Raw genomic sequence first — 17,993 nt, 5'->3', positions numbered from 1 at the left:
TATCAGTACTTCATTCCTTTTTATTGTCGAATCACAGTTGCATTGTATGAATATACCACATTTTATTTATCTACTACTTGTCAGTTGATGGACATTTGGATTGTTTCCATTTTGGGTTCTTATGAATAATGTTTCTGTCAATAGTTGTGTACAAGTTTTTCTATAGACATATGTTTTCATCTCTTTTGGAAAATAAATACACAAGAGTAGAATTGCTGAATTGTATAGTGTCTGCAATTTTAACCTTTTGAGGAATTACTAGACTTCCCAAAGCAGCACCATTGTTTTATATACTCACCAGCAGTGTACTAGAGTCTCCAGTTTCTCCATCTCGTCACCAACAGTTGTTATTGTCTTCCCATGTACAAGGGCTCTGTCCTCATGACCCAGTCACTTTTTCTTTTACATAATCAAATTGAATAGCTTCCAGAAAACTTACACTTTGAATAAATTATTTGTCCTTGTATTTCAGACAAAAGGATGCCACGGAGAAAGAAAAAAGTTAAAGAAGCCTCTGAATCTCAGAACCTGGAGAAGAAGGATACCGAAACTACCAGTTCTGTCAGTGTGAAGAGGAAGCGTAGACTTGAGGATGCATTCATTGTGATATCTGATAGTGATGGAGAGGTCAGTGTTCTGAAAAGTGGAATTCTAGGTGTCAAACGAGGCCTCTTTACTCATGAGTGGTTTTATGACTGTACCTTAATGCCAGCTCACCAAGACCATGCAATTTTTACTCAGCTTTGTTTTGATTTGTAAATGGAAGTAAGAATTACTTAAAGTAATCATGCTGTTTGGTTGAGGGTGGCTCATAGGCCTTTAGTTTTTTTGTAATGTAGTAAGCCAAAGTGATATTTTAGAACTATTTGAATAATCTAAATCAATTGTAAATCTTAATTTTTATGTGTCTGGAAAGTGAGAGAAAGAAAATGTGAATGTTCTTAAGTCTCTAGATATGTTCCAGATATAGTATCACTGAGCCACCTGTAACTATTTAAGTTAAAATTTAAGTTAAAGTTAATTAAAATTAAAAATCAGGAACTGGGCTCAGTGGCTCATGCGACTTGGGAGGCAGAGGTGGAAGGATTGTTTCAGGCCAGGGGTTCGAGATGAGCCTGGGCAACATAGAGAGACCTGTCCCTAAAAAAATTAAAAAAAAATTAGCTGGGCACTGTGGCATATGCCTGTAGTCCCAGTTGCCCTGCAGGCTGAGGCAGGAGGATCGCTTGAGCTTAGGAGTTTGAGGCTTCAGTAAGCTATGATTGTGCTGCTGCACTCTAGCCTGGGTGACAGAGCAAGATCCCATCTCAAAAAAAAAAAAAAAAATCAGTTCCTCTGTTGTGCTAGTCAATTTCAAGTGATCAAAGCCGTGTGAGGTTAGTATCTATTGTATTATCACAGCTATAGAAAATTTCCATCATTGTGGAAAGCTTTATTAGAGCTTTTCTAGATTTTAACCTCTTTCCTTTGTTCCCCGTTTCCATTTGCTTATTGTAGTTTTCTACCTGCCTAAGATCACATCTAATAGGCAGTGAACAAAGTCATTGTTTTTTCCTCCAGATTTCTTTCTCCTGTGTCTTCTATTTCATTTAATGGTAGAACCACTCATTTGCCACAAGCTAGAAAGCTCAGAATTATCTTGGCCTCTTTCTTCTTCTCATTTTTTACACCTGATTGGTCATCACATGCTTTAATTTTTACCTCTTAAACCATACCCAGATCTGTCCTTCCATTTCCATTTTCATTTCTTTTCCTGATTATCTCTTATTTGGGTTCTTACTGCAGACTCTGAACTGGCTTCTCTGCCTTCAGTTTTTCCTTTGTTTGATTTAACTTAGTGTACCTTTCTCTTAAGAATTCAGAATTTAGATCTTTGTACTTATTTGCTTAAAAATCTTTGGCTCCATAATCTCTGTAGGATTAGTTTAGAATTTTAAAATGGTATACTCTGTAGGAACTTTGACTATATAGTCTCATTTTTATTTTTGTATATATATAAAAAAAATTTTTTTTTTAAAGAGACAGGGTCTCGCTCTGTTGCCCGGGCTAGAGTGCTGTGGCGTCAGCCTAGCTCACAGCAACCTCAAACTCCTGGGCTCGAGCAATCCTCCTGCCTTAGCCTCCCTAGTAGCTGAGACTACAGGCATGTGCCACCATGCCTGGCTAATTTTTTCTATATATATTTTTAGCTGTCCATATAATTTCTTTGTATTTTTAGTAGAGATGGGGTCTTGCTCTTGCTCAGGCTGGTCTCGAACCCCGGAGCTCAAACGATCCGCCTGCCTCGGCCTCCCAGAGTGCTAGGATTACAGGCGTGAGCCACTGCGCCTGGCCTGATTTCTTAATCTTTTGTAGAGACAGGGTCTTGTCATGTTGCTCAGGCTGGTGTGGAACTCCTGGCCTCTAGTGATCCTCCCACCTTGGCCTCCCAAAGTGCTGGGATTACAGCCGTGAGCTACCATGCCTCGCTTTTTTTATGTTCTTTTCAGCAGTATAGTAGTTTTATTGTATCCTTGCCAAGGCTACTTCCACTTTTTTGGATTTTTTTTCCATATTTGATAATAAAAAATTATGTTTTTAATAATCAGCAAGATTGAACTTTTTAAATATCTTTATTAATTTTAAAAAAAATTTCTCGTAGTCCAGTTTTTAATTAGGATTTTTGTCTATTTAAGGTATAAAAGTATAAAGAAGAAAGCAATTCTACCACTTGAATAATCTATCTTTTTTTTTTTTTTGAGACAGAGTCTCACTCTGTTGCCCAGGCTAGAGTGAGTGCCGTGGCGTCAGCCTAGCTCACAGCAACCTCAAACTCCTGAGCTCAAGCGATCCTCCTGTCTCAGCCTCCCGAGTAGCTGGGACTACAGGCATGCACCACCATGCTCGGCTAATTTTTTCTATATATATTTTTAGCTGTCCATATAATTTCTTTCTATTTTTAGTAGAGATGGGGTCTCGCTCTTGCTCAGGCTGGTCTTGAACTCCTGAGCTCAAACGATCCGCCCACCTCGGCCTCCCAGAGTGCTAGGATTACAGGCGTGAGCCACCGCGCCCGGCCTGAATAATCTATCTTAATATTAACAAAAATAAAAATGTTATATACATACACATTTTAAAAGTTATGAAAGTTTAAAAAGTTATGTACATATAGGTTTAAGAAAAACACAAACCCAAACAAAACAGTGTAAAAAGGTATGAAAGGAAAATGTACAGTGCAGTGTACAGTTGATGAGAGGTGATGGTAGGCAATCATTTCTTTTTTGTTTCTTGGTATCTTCTAAAGACAATAATTTCTTCTGTGTCCTTCTAGGGAAAAAATCTTTATGCATATACCATCAGTAAAGATTTTTACTGGAAAGGAATGCTACACAAACTGTTGTGCTTTTCTCATGTAATATCTGTATTAGGGTCCTTCAAAGGGAGAGAACCAGTAGGATATACGAGAGGGGATTTATTTGGGGAATTGGCTCATGTGATCAGGGAGGCTGAGAAATCATGACAGGTGGCCTTGAATGCTGGAGACCCTGGGATGCCAGAAACATGGCTCAGTACAAGTCTGAAGGCCTGAGAGCAAGGGGTGTGGGCGTGGGGATGCTGGTGTAAGTCTTGGAGTCAAAAGGCCAAAGAGTCTGGAGTTCTGATGTCAAAGAGTAGAAGAGGAATATATTCCAGCTCCAGGAGAGGGAAAGAGACCAGTTTCACCTTTTCTCTGTTTTTTTTTTTTTTTCTACCTGGGCCCCCCAGCCAATTGGATGGTGCCCATCCACATTGAGAGTGAATCTTCCTCATTTAGTCACTCAGACTCACATGCCATTCTCTGAAAACACCCTCACAGACACACCAAAAAATAAAGCTTTACTAGTTCTCTAGGTATTCCTTAATCTAGTCAAGCTGATATCTAAAATTAACCATTACAATATTTCTTTGAGATCTTTCTACAGCAGCACATATGTGATATGTCAGATATGTCGTACAGGAGTGTGCATAAAATGTAGATGCATAGTTTTAAATAACAATGTGAACACTTGTATTTACCTTGAGGATCCCTCATCTCAGTGTGTCTCCCCTCAATTGCATTTCTTTCCACTTACCTAAAGGTAACCATTGTATTTGTTTTATCTTCGCTTGCTTTTCCTTATGGTTTTACCATATTTATTTGTATCCTTAAATGGTGTACCTATATTTTGAAAACCTGCGTATCAACAGTTAGAATTGTCAATCAACATTTTCTGATGATCTATCCATTCTGCAGAGCTTTGAAATTTTACCTTTATTGTCAATTAAAATTTTGTTTATAAATGGGTCTGTTTATGGATTTTCTTTTTTTTTTCATTAATCTATTACATTTTTCTCATAGTTATTTAGTTGATTATCCTGGGTATTTTAGGTAGACATTTATCTCTGCTAATGATCATTTTCTTTCTTCCTTTCTAGTATTTATACCTCTTTTTTTCTTGTTTCATTGCATTGGCTCTAGCTTCCAGAATAATATTGATTGATATTAGCGATAGAGCACATCTTTGCCTTGGTCTTCAATTTAATTGGAATTGTTCTGATGTTTTGCTCTTTCATATTTCTATTCTTATGTTAAGGAGATATCCTTTAATTGCTTATTTACTAGTATTTTTAAGAATAATGTTTAATCAATGCCCTTTCATTATTTAGGAAGATGACGGTATATATAGTTTTTCTCCTTTCATCAGTTAGTATTGTATATTACATTAATATATTTTAATGTTGGAACATGTTTGCATTTCTCGAATAAGTCATACTTGGTCATGATGTATTATATTAGCATAATGCTGAATTTATTTTTGCAATATACCATTTAGGAGTTCTGTATTCCTAGTGGTAGCATTGGTTTTATAAAGTTTTTTTTTTAATATTGCCTTCATCAGATTCCAGTGTCAGGGTTATGCTATGAAAGAGAAGAGAAACTTACTATCTTTTTCTGTGTCTTACCCTAGTTTAAATAGTGTACGAATTACTTGTTTTTTAAGGTGTTCTAGAAATTGCCTATAAAATTATCTGGGCTGGCAACTAATTTTTTATATATATTCTGCATTCTTTTAGTGTCTTGGTGTTTTTGAGCATTTTAGAAAGAATTTCTGTTTTAGAATGGAAGGAAGCAGTTGGTAGAATCATCTTAAGGAACCCATTTATTTTGGCCCTGTGAATTGAAAAGCAAATGAATTATTTTATATTTCTTCTGCTCTTTACACTGCCTACAATGCTTTCTAATTTGGTCTTCAGCATACAGCTTAGATGTCAGTTCTTTTGGGGATCATTGCAGATTTTTTTTTTTTTTTTTTTGAGACAGAGTCTTGCTCTGTCGTCTAGGCTAGATCCAGAGGCGTCATCATAGCTCACTGCAACTGTACTCTCTTGGGCTCAAGTGGTCCTTCTGCCTCAGCGTCCCGAGTAGCTAGGACTACAGGTGCACACCACCATGCCTGGCTAATGCAGATATATTTTGAGAGTGTCTCCTAATACAGGCCAGGCATATGTGTTCAAGATACAGAATTCTGCCATCTAGGAAATCATGGTCCAGTGAAGAAGGCAGAAAAATACGGTGGCAGTTACAAAACAGTGTAACAACTAATATCACCAGAAGCAAAGGTTCTATGGAAGCACAATAGATGACAAAATGACCTAGTCTTAGTCAGCCAGGTGTGGTGGCTCGTGCCTGTAATCCTAGCACTTTTGGAGGATTACTTGAGGTCAGGAGTTCCAGTCTGAGTAAGAGCAAGATCCCATCTCTACGAAAAATAGAAAAGTAAGCCTGAGGCTGAGGTGGGAGGATTGCTTGAACCCAGGAGTTTGAGCCTAGCTTTGGCAACATAGCCAAGACACTGTCTCTAGAAAAAAATATAATAAAAAATCTGCATTAAGTTTTACTTGTTGATACTGTTTTATTTGAATATTTCTTTAAGGAAATGTCCTACTTTTCTGGTGCAAAAGAAGCCAGGAAATGTCTGTTTTATTCTTTTAAATACAAAGGTAGTGGCATAAACCTGACATCTTTAGGGCTTCATTTATCATAACTTGTTTCTGCTGAGTAATGTTGCTTGAGTTGATTCATTCTCCCATTCTCTTACTCTCACCAGATCCTTAAGAGATCAAAGATGAGCTTTTATAAACCTGGCCATTGTGTTGGAATTGTTGTTTACTAAATTGTGTGACCTTTCTGTACTTAAATTTTTTGAACTTTTTATTCTCATCTATAAAACTGGTATTACATACTTTGTAGGACTGTTGTGTGGATTAGGAATAATATAGGTAAAATTTCCTAGAGTGGTACTGCAATAAATGATAGCTAACATCATTGTAAATGTTCAGGATATAGTCTGAGCCTGGCAAGAAGTGAAGCTAACTGACTATGTGGATAAGAACCCCATTAGTAGTTTTCTCTTCTTACATTCTCTTCCGTGTTACAGCAAACAAAATAAAATAAAGTAACAACAGAAGATCCAAAGGAAAAGAAAGGGACCCACAGAGTTTATAGCTGGACAGAGCTGATTTTATTCCTGACTGTACACTACTTGGTATTCACTTTCTCATTTATGAAATGGGGTCAGTGATATTCATCTCATAGGATTTTTGAGAGAAATTAAATGAGGCAATGTATATGAAGTGCCTGGCACAATATTATGTAATATATAACTGTTACTACTCTTATTTGAAAAAGCTTCTTTATGACAAAAATGTAGTTGGATATTAATTCCCAGCTAATCTTTTAAAATTTATATAGTGTTTCTAGATGCAAAGTACTACTTTTATTTTTTCTGGGCGGGGGTGCATACAGTGCTTCCACTTTATTTAACATCACATCCGTCACAAGCGACCAGTGTGGAATCCATAGTCAGGAGGGAACCACGACCCGCGTTCTCCTGGCCTGCCTGGTCTACCTGCCCTGAAACGCAGGCTGAGGGGACTTCTTGGGATCACTGATGGTTTTTTAGAGCCTTTATAAAATGAGCTTCTCTGACCACTTCTCTGGAAACCTGGACCCTGGGCACACACCTAATTGCTAGACTTCTTTTGTTTTGGTCTTAGCTTGTTCTAGATCCTCTCCAGGGCCACTTTTCCCATGAAGAAGGTGATGGCAAAGTTCCAGTTGTACCACTCTTTGTTACAATACATGTGCTTCTGAAAATTTTTACTTAAAAATTTCTTGTAGGCCGGGCGCGATGGCTCACGCCTATAATCCTAGCACTCTGGGAGGCCGAGGCGGGTGGATCGCTCGAGGTCAGGAGTTTGAGACCAGCCTGAGCAAGAGCGAGACCCCGTCTCTACTAAAAATAGAAAGAAATTATCTGGCCAACTAAAAATATAAAAATTAGCCGGGCATGGTAGCGCATGCCTGTAGTCCCAGCTACTCGGGAGGCTGAGGCAGTAGGATCGCTGAAGCCCAGGAGTTTGAGGTTGCTGTGAGCGAGGCTGATGCCACGGCACTCACTCTAGCCAGGGCAACAAAGTGACACTCTGTCTCAAAAAAAAAAAATAAATAAATAAATTTCTTGTAAAAGCCAGGCATTTCTGCAGCATTCAATGTTGCTCTCTGACCTGACTTAGTTCTCAGTCCCAGGCCTTCAGCTTTTAGTCTTGAGTGAATAAATTCTTCTTCTTCTTTACTAAATGTCAAATTCTGATTTGCCCAGAACTACTGATTCCATTCTTGTGTTTCTTGTCTGTCTTCTCTAAGCTTTTGTTCCAATGGTGATTCATTTTCAGGGAGATAAAAGTGAATAGGTCAAACATTTGAATATTTATCTGGGGGTCCTATCCAATCATAGCAAGATTTTCTTGGAGAGCAGAATCTTGAGAACCGGTTTGTCACCACACCCCTGCATTCGGCACCTTGCTCTGGGGCAAGCTGACAGCATGGCCAGTGAAGGTGTGGCAGAAAGGCGGGAGAAGGGTCTTCCTCCCCTGCCACAAGGCAGCCATGACCCTACACGCCCCCAAAGTACTTCTTAGTACAGCACATTATAATAGTAAAAAATAGAAATTCACTCTATCTCAAACCATTCATCTCTAAAGCTGGTAGACTTTTAAGAAATACAGTACATTTATATGAGACTACAAAAAACGTGCTGTATCACAAAATAGTTGGAGCATATGTGTAATTACCTGAAAGAAAATGCCCACAAGGGTCAGTAACCAGTTGTATTCTGTCAGTACCAAAACAGTCCATGGACTAGTTGATGAATTGGATTTATTCCTTTTTGTCTTTTTCAATCTTCAGTTTCCCCTTTTCAAGATTCTCAGTTGTCATTTTGAAGTATTTCAGTTGAGTAAAAGTCTTTACTTTTCTGGAAATAGGAAGATACGTTCCTGTCTGCCAATTTTCCTCCATTTTTTAGAGACTGGTTTCTTGAATCTCACAGTGTTTGTTTTGCTTTCAGCACCTGCTCATCCCTTTATGAAAGATAGTTTAGATATCACTATTTGCTCTTAAAATTAAAGTCACTTATATAACTAGAAGCATTTATTTCCTTAGCTTTTCACTTTAATATTTCTTATATTGAAAATAGGTAAGACTGTACTTTTAGGGATCATTTCTTTTTCTTTTTTTTTTTTTTTGAGACAGTCTCACTCCATTGTCCCAGGTAGAGTGCAGTCGTATCATCATACCTCACTGCAACCTCCAGCTCCTGAGCTCAAGCTATCCTCCTGCCTCAGCCTCCCAAGTAGCTGGGACTACAGGCACACGGCACGAGCAAGACGCCTGGCTAATTTTTCTACTTTTAGTAGAGATGGGGTGTCGGTTCTTCCTCAGGCTGGTCTCAAACTCCTGAGCTCAAGCAGTCCTCCTGCCTTGGCCTCCCAGAGTGCTAGGATTACAGGCATGAGCCACTGTGTCCGGCCAGGGATCATTTCTGTAGTTTGTTACTAAAGCAGTTTCTCTGAACGTTTGGACCACCAGAAACCACGAGGAGGTGGTACAATTTTCTCTTCTGAGCTTGACGCTGGCTCTTGGTGTTGTTTTGCTGCAACTGTCATTTCCATTGTTGGTCGTTCTCTTCCTCTGGGAGAGTGAGAGGGAGAGGACACAGTCTGAGTGGTTTTTGTTTTAACATTGAAAAATAATAAATTAAAAATTATTGATTTTTAATCAATGAATTCTCATATTCTTTTGCATATAATAACACTGCAGATTTTAATATTCAGTTACATATTTGTTTATAAGCCTTCTAACTGGTAATACTTAAAATTTTTTATTTTTTCTAGGTTCATTAATTTAGCATTTACTCAACATTCAACATCATTGAGCTCCTACTATGTGCCAGATACTATTCTAGGGGTTGAGGATGCAGTGATGAACAATATGGAAACTTTTTACTCTTATGGAGCATATATATTCTAGTGGATCTTTTCTTGGTTAAGGGCATCAGTCATATTTTCCTTTGGTACTATAACCGTTAAACTAGAATAGTTTTTTATTTTAATTGACCATTTAATCATTGTTTTTCAATATTTTTTTTACTTGGCTCAAATGGTTAAACAAATTATTCTGTTTAATTTTTGAGCAGCCCCAACTTTAATTGTTGTATCTGTTGGTCTCTCCAACCATAGAAATAATCCAATCCAGAGGTTTCACTGCATCCAAACTATTCCAAGACTTTCTTATACTCTAAAGAGTACAAAAATCCTTTGCCTTAGAGGCTCAGACTGTGTCTTGACTTATTTTAGTAGATATTGTCACTAAATATATAATAATGTTTGTATATTTGGTATCTATTGAGACTAGAAACAGTTCAGGTGTATTTATTTATGAAGACTTTTCCTACGAAGTCCTTGTTGGTATTCTAGAGATAGCATTAAAGTTAAATGTGTAATTAATAGTTTTGGAGGATTTAAACTAATTCAGTTTCTTTAATAGTTACAGGGACTATTCTGGTTATCTGTTTCTCCCTGAGTAAGCTTTGGTAGTTTGTCTTTCAAAGAATTTGCCCTCTTCTCAGTTGTCAAATTTATGTGCATAGAATTTTTGTAGTGTTCTTTTATTATGCTTCTGATATTTGAGAGTCTATAGTGATCACTCTCTTTCATTCCTGGTATTTTTCTTTTTTGTTGTCAGTTTGGCTAGAGGTTTCTGACAAGAGATTTTACTGATCTTTGTAAAGAACCAACTTTTGGTTTTCTTTTAGCCTGAAGAACTTCCTTTAGCATTTCTTTTAGAGCAAGTCTGTTGGTAATAAATTCTCTTACTTTCCTTCTGTTGAGTGTCTTATTTCACCTTTACACCTGAAGGATATTTTTACTGGATATAGAAATTTGGGTTGATAGTTCTTTTCATTCAGCACTTCTAAGAATGTTGTTCTACTCTTTTCTAGCCTTAATAGTTTCATATAAGAAATTCAGAATCACTTGATCTATCTTCCATATGTAATGTGTTTTTCTCTGTTTACCTTAAAGATTTTTTTCTTCATCTTTGGTTTTTAGTATTTTGATTATGATATGTCGGAATGTAGATTTCTTTAAGTTCATTGCTTTTGCCAGATTTGGGAAGTTTTCAGCCATTATTTCTTCAGGTATTTTTTCTGTACCATATTCTTTTTCCTCTCCTTCAGGGGTCCCAATGATATGAATTTTAGGCTTTTTGGTATTGTCCTTTAGGTCTTGAAGGCTCCGTTTGTTATATTTTTCAGTGTTTTTTTTGCTGTTGTTCAGATTGGTTTATTTGTATCTTCAAGTTCTCTGATTTCTTTGCTTTGTCATTTCAGTTCTGCTATTGAGCCCATCCAGTGAATGTTTTATTTTGGTTATTGTATTTTTCAGTTATAAAATTTCCAATTGGGTTTTTAAAAATAACTTCTGTTTTCCTGTTGAGACTTCCTAGCTTGCCATTTGTTTCAGGAGTGTTTGCCTGATGAATAATACTGTTGAGCATCTTTTCATGTGATTATTTGTCATCCATATATCTTTTTTTGATAAGCATTCATTCCCAGATCTTTTGCCCATTTTTTTCTTTATTATTAATATCTTTAATCTTGGCAGACCATCTCTGATCTTTGAACTATGAATGCATCAGTTTATTCATTTATCCTTTTTTATTTAATTTTTTAATTTTAATTTTTTTTATTTCAGCATATTACAAGGGTACAAATGTTTAGGTTACATATATTACCTTTGCCCTGCCTGAGTCAGAGCTTCAAGCGTGTCCATCCCCCACTTTTGCCCATTTTGAATTGTTTTCTTATTATTGAGAATTTCTTTGTATGTTCTAGCTACAAGTTTTTTATTAGATGTATTTCCTGGCCCGGCGCGGTGGCTCACGCCTGTAATCCTAACACTCTGGGAGGCCGAGGCGGGTGGATCGCTTGAGGTCAGGAGTTTGAGACCAGCCTGAGCAAGAGTGAGACCCCGTCTCTACTAAAAATAGAAAGAAATTATCTGGCCAACTAAAAATATATATAGAAAAATTTAGCTGGGCATGGTGGTGCATGCCTGTAGTCCCAGTTACTCGGGAGGCTGAGGCAGTAGGATCGCTTAAGCCCAGGAGTTTGAGGGTGCTGTGAGCTAGGCTGACGCCATGGCGCTCACTCTAGCCTGGGCAACACAGCGAGACTCTCTCAAAAAAAAAAAAAAAAAGATATATTTCCTCCAAGTTTATGGCTTGTCTTTTCATTCTCTTAACAATGTATTTTAAAGAGCAGGAGTAATTACTTTAGTGAAGTCTATATTATCAATTTGTTCTTTATTTATGTAATTTTTTAATTTTCATTTTTTGAGAAGCAGGGTCCTGCTGTTTTGCTCAGGCTGACTTAGAGCTCCTGGGCTCAGGTGATATCCTCCTACCTCAGCTTCACTACTAGCTGGGACTATAGGCATGTGCCACTGTGCCTGGCTCTATCAATTTGTTCTTTTATGTATTGTGCTTTTGGTGGTATATCTAGGAAGTCTTTGCATAACTCAAGTTCAGTCTTCACGTAAGATTTTCTTTTAGTTTTCCTTTAAGAAATTTGATCATGTTAGTTGTTATTTAGGTGTATGATCCATTTTGAGTTAATTTTTATGTATGATATAAGGTATGGATCCATGTTCATTTTTTTGTACATTGTATCTAATTATTTCAGCACTGTATTTTAGAAAGACTATCTTTCCTTCGCTGCATTGCCTTGACAACTTTGTTAAAAATCAGTCATGCATATACTATATATGAGGGTTTACTTCTGGACTCTTCCACAGACCTTTTTGTCTACCTTATGTTACTATCCTGCTGCTTTGATTACTGTAGCTTTTTTTTTTTTTTAAATAAGTTGGCCTAACTTTATTGAAACCTGTTAGAAAAGACACAATTCAAATAAGAACCATTGTCTATGGTTGGTGTGGTGGTTTGTGGTTTGTTTGTTTGTTTGTTTGTTTGTTTTGACAGAATCTTGCTCTGTTGCCTGGGCTAGAGTGCTGTGGCATCAGCCTAGCTCACAGCAACCTCAAACTCTTGGGCTTAAGTGATCCTCCTGCCTCAGCCTCCCCAAGTAGCTGGGATTACAGGTGCATACCACTACGCTCAGCTAATTTTTCTTTTTTTTTTTTAACATAACCTCAAGATTTTATTGTCTTCATAATAAAACAAAAGTTGCTTAGAACTGGATCACTTGGCCCTTTCTTTTCTTATCTCCTCCCAGTTCAAAATGCTTGCATTTGTTAATAGCCAGCATTCTCTTAGATCTGTAGTTGGGGTCGACACTCAAGTCTCAGCACAATCTTCTTTGTAGGTTTAGCCTTTTTCTGGAAAATCGGCTTAGTCTACCATAGCCACTGTGCTTCCTGTCATAAATGCTGCTTTCCCTGGGCATACAGGGAATCCTGCCCTTGTACTGTGTCACTTTGTACGGTTGGTGCTTGCCATACTTCTTACATAAAGTCTGGTGGGTTTTAGGAACATTGACCATGTTTGCATGAATGCTATTGGCAACCCTAATTTTTCTATTTTTTGTAGAGATGCGGGTCTCACTATATTGCTCAAGCTGGTCTGCAACTCCTGGCTTCAAGCGATCCTCCTGCCTTGGCCTGCCAAAGTGCTAGGATTATAGGCGTGAGCCACTATGGCCAGTCTTGCCTGTGGTGTTTTTTTGTCATTCCGTTTTATCTCCCTTTGACTTGCTAGCTATAACTCTTTGTTTTGTTATTTTAATGGTTGATTTAGAATTTTTAATATGCATAGTTAGCCTTTCAAAGTCTACCTTCAAGTGATATCGTAACTCCATGTATATAAAAGCACCTTATAATAGTATACTTTTGTTTCTTCCCTCCTGACCTTTATGTCATTTTTATTTGTACATGTATTCTGAACACATTACTATCATTTTGTTCAGATATCCAGTTATCTTTTGAAGATGAAAAGAAAAATTTTATATATTTATCCATGCACTTAACCATTTTTGGTTCTCTTTGTTCTTTTGTGTAACTCCAGATTTCCATCTAGTATTATGTTTATTTTAGTCTGCTTGGGCTGCCATAACAAAATATCATGGACCAGGTGGCTTGAACAGTGAAAATGTATTTCTTCACTGCTCTGGAGACTGGAAATCCCAGATCCAAAGTGTTGGCAGGGTTGGTGTCTGATGAGGGTTCTTTCCTTTCAGAGTGCTGCCTTCTTGCTCTGTGCTTGCATGGCCTTGCCTCATTGCGCTGAGGGAAAGGAAAGTGAGGAGAGCGTGTGTGTAAGATTTCTGGTATCTCTCACAGGGGCACTAATCCCTATCGTGAGGGTCCCACCCTCATGACCTCATCCAATCCTAATTACCTCTCATAGGCCCCCAACTCCAAATACATTGAATTGGGAGGTTAAGGCATCAGCATATGCATTTTGTGGGGACACAATCTAGTCTGTAGTAATGTTCGTGCTTCCCAAAGGACTTTAACATTTCTTGTGAGTGGGACTCCTGGTGATGAATCCTTTCAACTTTAGTATATCTGTAAAGTCTTCATTTCACATTTTTTAAAATAAAATTTTTAGTTTAGAATCATTTAGATTCATAAAAAGTTTGCAAAGCTAGTGTAGAGATTTCTTTTATGTATATAAATATATTCTTTTTTTTATACAAGTGCAGTAGTGAGAAGGGAGAAAGGAGTAGAACAAGGAGTTTAATCTGTAATTCATTGTGAACAATCAATTGAGATAACTCACTACCTTACAGAGATTTTTTTATACCATTCTCTTCTATCTCCTGATGTTAGCATCTTAAATAACCATGGTACACTTGTAGGAACTAAGACATTAACCTTGCAACATTATTATTAGCTAAACTAGATTTCATTTGGATTTTACCAGTTTTCCACTAATGACCTTTTCTTGTTCCAGGATCCAATCCAAGATACCATATTACATTTAGTAGCTTTCATTTTGGAAGATTATATTGAGCATAGGATGTTAGATCAACAACTTCTTTTTTTCCCCATAGTTTAAAAGATTTTGCTTCATTGTTGTCTTTTATTGTTTCCAACAAGAAGTCTGATTTCATTCATAGTTTTTCCCTCTGTAAATAACGACTTTTTTCCTCTCGCTGATTTTAAGATTTTTTTCTTTTATCACAAATTACTTAATAATTTGGTTATATGCTGTACTTTTAAAATTTATGATGTTTCTTGTGCTTGTGGTTTATAGAAGTTTTGGATCTGTGGGTTTATGGTTTTTATCAAGTTTGGAATGTTCTCAGCCATTATCTCTTCAAATCTTTTTTCTGTCTCTCTCCTCCTTTAGAAACTGTAATTACTATATATCAGGCCAGCGGTCCCCAGCCTTTTTGGCACCAGGGACCATTTTCATGGAAAATAATTTTTCCATGGATTGGTGAGGGAGTATAGTTTCAAGATGATTCAAGCACTTTTCATTTATTGTGCACTTTTTTTTTTTTGAGACAGAGTCTCGCTCTGTTGCCCGCACTAGAGTGAGTGCCGTGGCGTCAGCCTAGCTCACAGCAACCTCAAACTCCTGGGCTTACACAATCCTACTGCCTCAGCCTCCCGAGTAGCTGGCTACAGGCACGCGCCACCATGCCCGGCTAATTTTTTCTATATATATTTTTAGTTGTCCATATAATTTCTTTGTATTTTTAGTAGAGATGGGGTCTCTGTCTTGCTCAGGCTGGTCTTGGATTCTTGACCTCGAGCGATCCGCTCGCCTCGGCCTCCCAGAGTGCTAGAATTACAGGCGTGAGCCACCGCACCTGGCCTATTGTGCACTTTATTTCTACTATTATTACATTATAAAATATAATGAAATAATTATACAACTCACCATAGGTTGGGGATGCTTGTATTAGGCCACTTGAAATTATCACACAGTTGACTGATATTCTTTTCATGTTTTTGGATGTCACATGAGCTGCATTTCAAGTGCTCAGTATCTCTATGTAGCTAGTGGCTATTGTATTTGATAGCACAAATTCAAAATGCTCCAAAATCCAGAACTTTTTGAGCACTGATGTGATGCCCAAAGGAAATGCACATTGGAGCATTTTGGATTTTCATGTTTGGTGTGCTCAACCAGTAAATATGATGCAAATATTCCAAAATCCAAAATTCAAAACACTTCAGATCCTGAGCATTTCAGATAGGGGATACTCAGCCTGTAATAACTTCCCATTTCTCATTCTCTCCATCCCCTGGAAACTACCATTCCACTTTGTGTCTGTATAAATTTGACTATTCTAGGTTACCTCATAGAAGTGGAGTCACACAGTATTTATCTTTTTGTGACTGGCTTATTTAATTTAGCATATAATATCTTCAAGGTTCATCCATGTTGTATCATGTGTCAGGGTATCATTCCTTTTTAAAGCTGAATAATATTCCATTGTATATATACACCACATTTTGTTGATCCATTCATCCATTGATGGGACATTTGGGTTGTTTCCATCCTATGGATATTGTGAACAAAGTGGTTGAGAACAGAGTTGTACAAATATTTGTTCAAGTTCTTTCTTTCAATTCTTTTGAGTACATACCCAGAAGTGGAATTCTCTTTTTAGTTTTTTGTGGAATTGCTGTAATGTTTTCCATAGCGGCTGTATCACTTTACATTCCTACCAGCAACACAGGGGTTCCAATTACTCTGCATCCTCCTAATACTTATTTTCTATATATATATATATATATATTTTTAGCTGTCCATATAATTTCTTTCTATTCTATTCTTTCTAGAGATGGGGTCTCGCTCTTGCTCAGGCTGGTCTCGAACTCCTGAGCTCAAACAATCCGCCCGCCTCGGCCTCCCAGAGTGCTAGCATTACAGGCGTGAGCCACCTCGCCCAGCCCCAATACTTATTTTCTGTTTTGTTTGGTTTTTAAGTAGTAGCCAGCCTAATGTGTGACAAATGATATCTCATTTTTGGTTTTGATTTTCATTTCCGTAATGACTGATGATGCTGAGCTTCTTTTCATGTTTTTAATGACCATTTGTATATCTTCTTTGGAGAAATGTCTATTTAAGTCTTTTGCCTGTTTTTTAGTTGTTTCCTTTTTTTGTGTTGAATTGTAGGAATTCTTTGTATGTTCTGGATATCAGTCCATTGTAAGATACATGATTTGCAAACATTTTCTCCTGTTCTATGTGACATCTTTTCACTCTGTTGATAGTGTCATTTGATGTACAGAAAATTTTAATTTTGATGTAGTCTAGTTTATCTACTCTTTTTGTTATTGCTTGTGCTTTTAGTGTCATAGCTAAGAAATCATTGCTAAATCCAACATTAAACTTTTTCCCCATGTTTTCTTATAAGAGTTTTAAAATTTTATTTCTTATAGTCTTTGATTCATTTTGAGTTAGTTTTTGTACTAAGGTAAGGTAGTGGTCCGGCTTTCTTATTTTGTGTGTGGATATCCAGTTTCCCAACATTTGTTGATATTTTTAACTTTTAACCTGTCAATGTCTTAATATTTAAATTGGGTTTCTTGTAGACAGTGCATGTTTGACTCTTGCTATTTTATAAATCATTTCTACATTATTAGAATATATAGCATTTACATATTTTTCTCGTATTTCATTTTTACTTTTGTTTTTGTGGTAGATCTAAAATTAAATGAATAAAAAATTCATGTTCAGTTCTTTTGCCAAAGTTTTTTTTTTTTTTTTTTTTCTTTTTTGAGACAGAGTCTCACTCTCTTGCCTGGGCTAGAGTGCTGTGGCATCAGCCTGGCTCACAGTAACCTCAAACTCCTGGGCTCAAGCGATCCTACTGCCTCAGCCTCCCAGGTAGCTGGGACTACAGGCACATGCCACCATGCCCGGCTAATTTTTTTTTCTATTTTTAGTTGTTTGGCTAATTTCCTTCTATTTTTAGTAGAGACGAGGTCTCACTCTTGCTCAGGCTGATCTCGAACTCCTGAGCTCAAGCAATCCTCCCTTCTTGGACTCCCAGAGTACTAGGATTACAGGTGTGAGCCACTGCGCCCAGCCTTGCCAAAGTTTCTGTAATCATTTTTTGGCTGAATGATGCTCATTGTTTATTAGATTTGTCAAGAAGGGCTTGTGAGTATAGTACTTCCTGAGTTCTTGCATGTTTGACACGTTTTATGTAGTCTTTTTGTTTGTTTGTTTTGAGACAGAGTCTTACTCTGTAGCCCCCGGTAGAGTGCAGTTTAACTCTCACTATAACCTCAAACTCCTGGGCTCAAGCAATCCTCCTGCCTCCTTCCAAGTAGCTGGGACTACAGGTGCCCCTAATTTTTCTGTTTTTAGTAGAGATGGGGTCTTGCTCTTGCTCAGGCTGATGTCAAACTCCTGAGCTCAGGTGATCTTCCCACCTCAGCCTCCCAGAGTGCTAGGATTACAGGCGTGAGCCATCACGTCCAGCCTATTAATGGTTTTCAAACCTTGAATCAAGCATCTCTGATCTTGGGTGATGCTTACTGGTATTTTGGAGATAGGCTGGTTTTTACATGCCTGTGTATGTGACAGATAATGATGTCAATATAGTATACATTTTTATTTTTATGGTTTTTATTGGTTCCAGATCTTACGTGTTTTCTTTTTAGTA

The 17,993-nt window shown here is 37.3% G+C and overlaps 1 protein-coding gene, 1 non-coding gene and 1 pseudogene across 2 annotated transcripts in view; 2 read left to right on the top strand and 1 right to left on the bottom strand.

Moving 5' to 3' along the window:
• UIMC1 (ubiquitin interaction motif containing 1) overlaps nt 1-17,993 on the top strand; it is a 109,236-nt gene that overhangs the window by 3,339 nt on the left and 87,904 nt on the right. The window contains exon 2 of the mRNA XM_069476161.1: nt 473-627. Coding sequence (XP_069332262.1) covers nt 481-627 — 147 coding nt within the window. The 5' untranslated portion in view covers nt 473-480. The remainder of the gene's footprint in view (nt 1-472; nt 628-17,993) is intronic.
• On the bottom strand, nt 7,024-12,902 carry LOC138387837 (cytochrome c oxidase assembly factor 8-like; annotated as a pseudogene).
• On the top strand, nt 8,862-9,069 carry LOC138388688 (small nucleolar RNA U3). Its single transcript, XR_011234193.1, has one exon. It is a non-coding gene; the product is annotated as a small nucleolar RNA U3 (small nucleolar RNA).

Source organism: Eulemur rufifrons, chromosome 7 (genome assembly GCF_041146395.1).
Source record: "Eulemur rufifrons isolate Redbay chromosome 7, OSU_ERuf_1, whole genome shotgun sequence".
Classification (NCBI taxonomy): Eukaryota; Metazoa; Chordata; class Mammalia; order Primates; family Lemuridae; genus Eulemur; species Eulemur rufifrons.
Note: the sequence above shows the minus strand (reverse complement) of the source record. Positions and strands in the feature narration are given on the sequence as shown.